The sequence below is a fragment of the Lipotes vexillifer genome, unplaced genomic scaffold (assembly GCF_000442215.2).
Source record: "Lipotes vexillifer unplaced genomic scaffold, Lipotes_vexillifer_v1.1 scaffold863, whole genome shotgun sequence".
In the NCBI taxonomy this organism is placed as follows: domain Eukaryota; kingdom Metazoa; phylum Chordata; class Mammalia; order Artiodactyla; family Lipotidae; genus Lipotes; species Lipotes vexillifer.
The window spans coordinates 1,431,957-1,439,988 of NW_006788168.1; the positions used below are offsets into that span (position 1 = coordinate 1,431,957).

At 43.4% G+C, this 8,032-nt stretch overlaps 1 protein-coding gene across 1 annotated transcript in view; it reads left to right on the forward strand.

Moving 5' to 3' along the window:
* Positions 1-8,032, forward strand: part of LOC103071952 (uncharacterized) — a 39,779-nt gene that overhangs the window by 16,676 nt on the left and 15,071 nt on the right. Inside the window, exon 4 of the mRNA XM_007461275.1 lies at positions 7,545-7,659. Within this exon, the coding sequence (XP_007461337.1) occupies positions 7,545-7,659 (115 nt within the window). The remainder of the gene's footprint in view (positions 1-7,544; positions 7,660-8,032) is intronic.

Sequence of the window (8,032 nt, forward strand, 5' to 3'; positions counted from 1 at the left end):
GCGGAGAGCCATGTCCTCCTCTTTGGAAGTGGCGTAGGGGGAGGCGGAGGCCGGGGGTCGCGCTGCCCCCTCCTCCCGCCGCCCCCTCCTCACTCCTCTCCCCGAAGAGGGCGGCGAGAGCGAGCGGGTCTGGAGAAGGGCTGGGCTTGCCCGCGGGGGCCGCCTGGCCTCGGAGCCCCGGGGTGGGGGTCTCCCCGCGGAGGCCGGCCTGGCCGGGCGTGCGGCTGCGGACCGGGAAGGGTCTGCGGCCGCGGCCCCGCCGGGACTTCGCGCGCGTGGCCGGGCGCAGAGCGGTGGGAGAGCGGGGGGCGCTGAGGGGTGGGTGCTGGGGGAGCGGGTGTGCGGTGCCGGGAGTGCGGCCGGAGTGGCGGTGGCGGCCCTGGCTGCAGCTGCCGCCGCCGCCCTGTTAGTACGGCAGCTTCCTGATCATGTGCAGCCGTCGCAGCGGCCCGGAGCCGGGAGCCCGCGAGCGCCCCAGCCCGGGCCGGCGCCCCCGCCAGCGCCCGCGGCCGGAGCCGGGGAGCCGTGGCAGGCGCTGCCCTGCCTGCGCCGGAGTGAACTGCTGTGCGGCTGCTGGGAGGGTGAATGAAGCCGGGAGGAGGGGAAGGAGGAGGAGGAGGTGGCGGCGGCGGCGGCGGCGCTGCGGGAACTGGGATGCGCCCTGGAGCCCTGCCGCTCGCTCACTCTGGGCCGGGCCGGGCCGAAGGCTCCGCCACTCCTGCGACCGCAGCCGCCACCTCCTACGTGGTTCCAGCGCTGCGCGCAGGCCGGTCCCGCAGGGGGCGGGGCGGGGCAGGGGGCCGGCCGGGCTGAGCAAGAGGTGAGGCGGTGGCGGAGCGCGGCGTGAGTGTGAGTGAGTGAGTGCGTGCGATTGTGAGTGTGTGCGCGCGCGCGTGCGGGGGAGGGGGCGGCTGAGGCCGTCGCGGTGGGGAGAGGGCCCCCTCAGTGGCCACTTGGCTGACTCCGCACCGCCCCGACCCCTTCTCGGCCGCCCGCCCTCAGGCCGCCTTCCTGAACTCCGCGGCTGGTGCTTTCATTTTATTTCAGACCACGTAGGGGGCTGACTGGAAGCGATGAAACAATTCAGGTTTTCGAGGCAGATTGAGCAAGAACCTTAGCGGGGGGTGGAAGTAGGGTGGGGGTGGAGATCCTGCCAGAAAACAAACAAAAAAAAATCAGTTTCCAAGGACTGTGGGGTTTGGTTCAATCCCGTGGCTGCTCTGTTTTGTTTTGCTTTTTTAGTATATAATCCTACAGATAAGAGGGTAATATAAATACTTCGGGAGATTGGGAAATTGCTGAAGAGTAGTAAGGGGGGAAAAAAAAAGCCAGTCGGAAGCTGGTTATATAATGCGCGATGTGGCTAACGAGAACGGCAAGCTATTTTTATTTTGTTTACCGTATGCTGTGCAGTAGGGACTCCTACAAACTGGTTCTGTCCCCGAAGAGATTCTTAGTTTCCCTGTGAGATCCACAGGATACAATCAGCAAAATTAGAAGACCCTATTAAACCCACAGAATAAAAATTAATGGCTTGGAGTGGCATACTCCGTGCACATCCTGGTGCATGCACGGGAATGTGTGTATGCAAGTAAGTTCTTTGCCAATCTTGTAGTCACATCTCATTGACATTTGTGTTTTATAATGCAGGCTGTTCTTAATATTTAAACATAATCGTTACATATCGCTCACAGCAGTGGGTAGTTACTTGAAAGTTATTTTTAGGCACAGCTAGTTACTTTTTCGACAGTGTTAGCTAAGCTATTTCATTTGGGTTTCTGAGGAGCCCTGCAGTTCCTAGAAGCCCCTGTCTTAAGCCCACCGTGTGGTTTATTTGGTGGGTGAAGGTAGTTTGACACTTCAGCCTATTTTGGAATGCAATGTTTGCCTGAAGAAACCACCAGAGAGAAGGATGAGAAAATCCTGCAAATGAACTCTTGGAAAGGGACTGCACCATAACGACTAATGCTTTGGCATTTAATCTCCTCTGATTGCCCTCTGTGCCTGCATCAGTCAATATTTTAGCAGCTCCACAGATAACTGGGCTTGAGTGCCACCTTCTACATAAAGCAGAGGTTGAAGGACTCCCCTGAACCTTCTGCCTGCCTGCCTTTCTCATCTCGTAGATACCTGTCAGCGGGTGTAGGTTTTCGGTGTACTTACTCCAGCTCTGATCACTCATGTAATTAGATCAGGCTGCCATGGCAACAGACAAGTGTTCCTCCGTCCATTCAGGTGGGTTTGTCTTGTGCCTGGACTACTCCCAAGTGTTTCATGCACAGTATTTGTGCTGCCCCAGCCAGATGAGAGACTTTACTATTTCAGCTGCATCTTCTTTCTGTCATCTTTGGACGGGAGACACTGAATGATGCTTCTAGTTACTCAGCTTTTATAAAGGAGACCAACAAGCTGTGCTTACTGGGTGCAGTATGTAAATGTATCTCCCCAGACAGTGAGAGGAGCCCGGCAATCCTGCTGGTGTTTATTGTGAACAGATCAACAAGTATTTGGTACTTGTTAGAAACCTTTCAGAGCTGACTAAAACAGCATTTCTTTTGCAGGCTGTCTGGTGCCTTTGGCCTTGCAGGCACTTAACCCTTTCAAGTGCAGAAGAAGTCAGTCATCCTTTAGAACTCAAGTTGCCAGTAGTCGCGACTGGTTTTCTAACGGATTTATTCAGCGGAAATAATTTATTCCAGAAGGATATCCCCGTTGTCAGATTTGAAAACTGGGTGGCCGTCATAATAGCAAAAAAATGCTACTGATAGTAGGCAGTCATTCTGAATGTATTCATTTTTAACTTGGATTTCTTGGCCATGATCCTTAACCTTTGTGGTAGTAGGTTAAAAGGTTTTTGTCTCAGGTGAGAGAGGATGGAGGCCTATAGCTGGTAGACTGGTAATGTATGGTGCTTTTGCACAATAACTTGTACTCTATTTGGGAATATAATTTCATGGGCATTTAATAATTTAGAAAACAACATTCTGCTCTTTACATTAGGGGACCACCTTATTAAGCCTGCTGAGCAAAGAAAAATAATACTGTTGGAAAAAAAAAAGGAAGGAAAAGTAGCTTTGGTTGCTGAAGCTCTGTGTTGCTCAGGCAAGCCAAATAAGGGAGAGTATTTTAATAACTCTGATACTTGAAAGAAAAAATAATTGAGAATAATAACGTCTTGATGTCATTGTGATCCTGCCAGTCAGTTTACCATTTTACAGCCCCCTAGCTAAATTGGTAAATCCTTTTTTTTCCCTCTGGGGCTAAGATTGTTGAGAGGGCTCCTCAGTGCTCCTCACAGGGTGCTTATGAATTTCTGCCATTTTGTGAGTTTATGCAGTTGGTAACGTGATTGTGACCTGCTCAGATGAAGCGTTGCTGTGTTTAAAACGGGCCATTATTTCTAGGAGGTAAATAGATGGGGGAGGCAAGGATATAAAATAAAGCGCAGAAGTTTAAGTTTTACATAACACCTTGGAGGTCCTGGATTACCTTTTACAATGTACAGAAAATTGCTTTACTTGCAGCCCAACGTGAACATGTATTTTTCAGTGTACAAATAAATCCATCCTAAAATAAGTATGAAAAATGTGCTTGATTGGGAACTGTGAAAGTCAATATTTTCCTTTCTGGATTTCGTTTGAAGAGGGTTTGGTAAACAGAAGTGATACCTCATTAGAAATATTATAACTAGGCTTCCTGGCCTCTGAATTGTCCCGTACTCTTGGAGAAGAATTCAGGGACAACTCTTTAGCCATCAAATTATACATGAAATGTCTGTAACTGGCCTTAGTTTCAACAGGCCTAATTCAGTTGTCTGGGAGTCCCTGGAAAGGCCAGCCTTAAGAGATTATTAAAATATCAATAAGCAAGTTTCTGTGACCCCTGGTTTTGTTGTCATTACAGAGTTTGATTCACATTCCTTTTGTATAAATGTGCCTTTATTTTTTTTCCATTCTGAAATGTCAAGTGGATTTTCTGTTTGCACTTACCTTGAATGATAGTTTTTGATGACTAATGCATGGTTAACACTGGCTCATTTTGTTTCCTATAAGAAGTTCGTCGATAAACATGTTTTTACTAAAAGCCTGAAATTTAGTGAAGGTAGGAGTGAATGTTAGTTCTTTCATTTATAGTTGTCTGCAAGTAACACATAGTTTAGACTATGAAAAGCTTAAATACTTGTGTAAGATGACATCGTACAGCAAGGCAGAATATTATTTTTATAGGGGAGGCAGATGATTTGATTTCCTTTGCTTTATATCTTTTGATATGTGCAGCTTAATTGCTTCAAACAACAGATTTAGTTCTGCTCATACTTCCAAGCTTATCAGAAGCAGGCTCTCCTTATTTTGTGAAAAGGATTGAAAAGAAGAAATCATAGAAATCCCAATAGAGATAATAATTTCTGTTCTAGGGTATTCCACACAGGACTGCCCCTTTTTAAGGAATTTTGTAGTCCTCAATTATGCTGTTCAAATTTTAGTTTCATTCAATTCAGTTTAATAAAATAACGCATTCAGAATTTAAGAGGTGGTATAATAATGAGTATACTCCATGCTAGTGTTGGAGAATATTTTCAGATGTTGGCCGAAAGAGTTGTAATTGGATCAAGGTTTTAAAAATATGTAAATACTTAAAATTACAGAAGTAATAAAAAGGTTTAGGTAACTAATCTTTATTGGTGGAAACAGTTTTCAGAAATCTCTTTCCTGTTTCATAATTTATGTATCTTTGTCTTTATCAGTGTAGTAATATATTTTATAATCCATATAAATTTGAAGTTTTCAGGCCCATGTACTATAAATATGTGTACTACCTATTACCATCTCAGATGTACTAAAACACATTTTAGAACTATTAAAGACAAAGAAGCAACAAACATTATATTCTCTTTGACATATTTGATGTGAGCAGAACTGATTCATTGATTTTTTTATAGCTTTTAATGCATCCCGTTTGTGGAGTAATGAAAATGCAATGGTAATGGCAATAACGTAAGCAAAAATTGTATCCTAAACCTGAAAATTACTTCTCGGAAAATTCATTGTAGTGTAACCACAGTTTGAGGCTTTCTGGGGGCAGAGGTTCCCCTGGTGATGGTGTTTGGATTCAGTCTAAGAAGAACTCCTTTTTTTCTATTTAGGTGCTCTTTAACGGACACGTTTTGAATGAATTATTTAGCAGAAGTTTTTAGTGATCATTGTCATAGCTGCTAACCTGTAAACATTTATGCTTCTAACATTCAAAGAAAATGTATTTTTTCTGTCACCGCGTACGGCAAATTTTCTTTTATTGCACCCTTAGCTTTGGCTTACTCTCCCCGAAGTATTTATATTATATCCTGTATCCACATTATTTATATATTATCACCTCTTTACTGACTGTCATATCAGTATTACTTAGGCCATCTTTCTATCTTCCACTATTAATAGTATTGTGTTACGTTGCCCTGCTGTGCTTTTTAAATATTAAGGGTTCCATTTTTAGCAGATACATAAAACAGTCTATAGGCTCTTTTTTGGTATGTTGTTTGTATGTTTTTGCAATACAGAGTCCACTCTGCCTTGCTTTATCCTTGTGTTTCTTCCCTGCAGTGGAACACAGCAAGTTATGTTAACTCTTTGAGTTAGTCTAACTGGTGTAGCAACACAAATGCTTTTGAAATAAGTAGGCATACCAACGTGAGAGTAAATTAATATTTTACAGCATTTGCATCATGTTTGACTGTTCTCTGCACTTCAGCAGAATAGGAGGAGACTGTAATTTGGACTCTATAAAACCTTATCTGCCAGGTGATCGGTAAATAGGATGGTGTGCACATACATCGATACACAAGGCAACACTCTCAACTGTTAGCTCATAAAGCAAGCACTTTGCAAATCCACGGTACCTGCACCTTGTTTGAAAATGATGATCATGTATTTTGATGCTTCATTTGAGGTGTTACTAGATAAAATCAAGATTACTACCCCCCTCCCGGGCCCTTAAAACAAGTACCGTGTAAGAATAAATAGAATATTATGAGCTTCTATTTAACTTGGCCACTATTTATATTTGTGACTCAACAAGCTTCTTAGCGAAGGACAGTGTCTTCCAAGGACTTCAGAGATGTTATAGCCTCGAACAGCTTCGTTCTTTCTCTGTCTACACTTACTGATTACATGTGGGGAAACCAAGGCCTCGAAAACTTCCTTCTTGTGCATATTAGCCCCAGGCATGCAATAGATGCTTAAATAAATACTTGGTGAATGGATTAGCTAGAAGTAAGAATACTTTGGCTATTATTCATTACTTTGCAAAGTGTTGGAAAGCAATTGAAATTATTTTCCTTTCCAGCTGGGCTGTGCTCTTAAAAATAGTGAGTGTGTATGGATGAAAATAATCATGAGATGTGTTGCCATGTACCCAAGGATAATTGGCTCACTTACCTGTTTACAGATTATTCACACTGGAGATCATATTCATAGCTCCAGAATAGTTTTTTTTCTGACACCCAATATAATCCTGGGCCTTCTCCTTCCTACTGTTATCTGGCGTGGGCTTAGGAAACCCAAACTGAATTTAAAACCAGCCTAAACAAATATGCAGATCAGCTCCCGTAATCAAAGGCTGAAAAAAATCAGTCCAGCAATGACTAGTTTGGGGATTAGTTTATAATAACTGTGCTACTGATTTTATTTAATGTGGACAGTTGGGAACTACCAGTATTTAAAAACATAATTTAAATAGATCGTGCTGGAAACTATGTTAGCAGATCGAGTCCTCAGCTGCTTCCATTTCTATGCATAGGTCTTCACCTCACAAAACCTACTACAAGCACCAAGCTCCCTGATGGAAAGGTATATGGAAGATTCATTCATTCTCTCTTTCATTCATCCATTCACACATTCACTCATTCATAATACAGTGGGTAATTTTTACTTAAACATGCTCAAGATATTGTGGCAGAATGAAAATCAAGTAGACATACATTCAGTAATTAAATCATTTAAAGTTTAGTGGAAAAAAAAGTCTAGTGAGTATATGCATACTTAAAATTTTTTTTTTCTGCATTCTATTCTTCTATCCCATTAGACTGGTATGCTAATAACTGTGCTCTGTTTCATGATTGTGCCTCAAAGTTGCATGTTGATAGTAAGATATGCCTCATGAAAGTTAGACTCTGGCTCAATTACTATTCAGTCCATGCCCATTTTCACCTGATAGTCCTGTGATTACCAGCATGTGTTTCTGAGGAAATTGGCTAGAATCATTAGAGAAAAGAATGACAGTAGCTGTCTCAAATGGGGAGACCAAGCTCTTAATTTGATTGAAGGGTTGACCTTTCTGTGTGTTGGCCTCCCTCTGAGCACTGTCGAAGAAAACCAGACCTGCCTTTTGAGCTGATTGGTAGCTGTGTAATTCTCATAAAACAATGCAAAATTTGATGTTCTTAAAGTTTAGATTTCAGTGCAGGGGCACTTGCAGGTGGAATTATTTTTTAAAGCCATTCGTTCTGTTTCTCATTTTGGATTTCCTCTTCTACACCCCCTGGACCATTGCAGGAGGATCGTGCAGCAAATCACCAGGGTGGTCCATTCAAGCTGCAGATTCGTCTGTCATCTTTGGACAGCAGGCTCGTCCTCCTCAGCCACTGCAGGAAAGTGTGTCACCCATCAGGTGAGGGTTTTGCAATGCTCTCTAGTTTCCACCTGAGGATAAAGTCTGACCTGGGAAAGTCGCCTACTAGCCGTACTTTAGCACTTTGTAGACTGTTTAAGATAATTGTCTTTGCAAACTGTATTGTGTGGGAAATTGAGAAATCGCCGAGAGGTTTTTTTTAAAGCTTGGATTAAAGTATTTCTCTTTTTGATTTATTTGGTTTATGAATTAGCCTACCTCTGACTTTGTGGATGGTCAATTATTGCGTGTGTTGGGCTTGGGCCTGATCATTTTAATTGTCACCTGTACTTCAAGCTGGTGAGAAAGTTTTGCTACCAGATGGTTATCTTAAGTCATGTTTTAGGTTATTGTTGTAGTATGACCCTCGTGT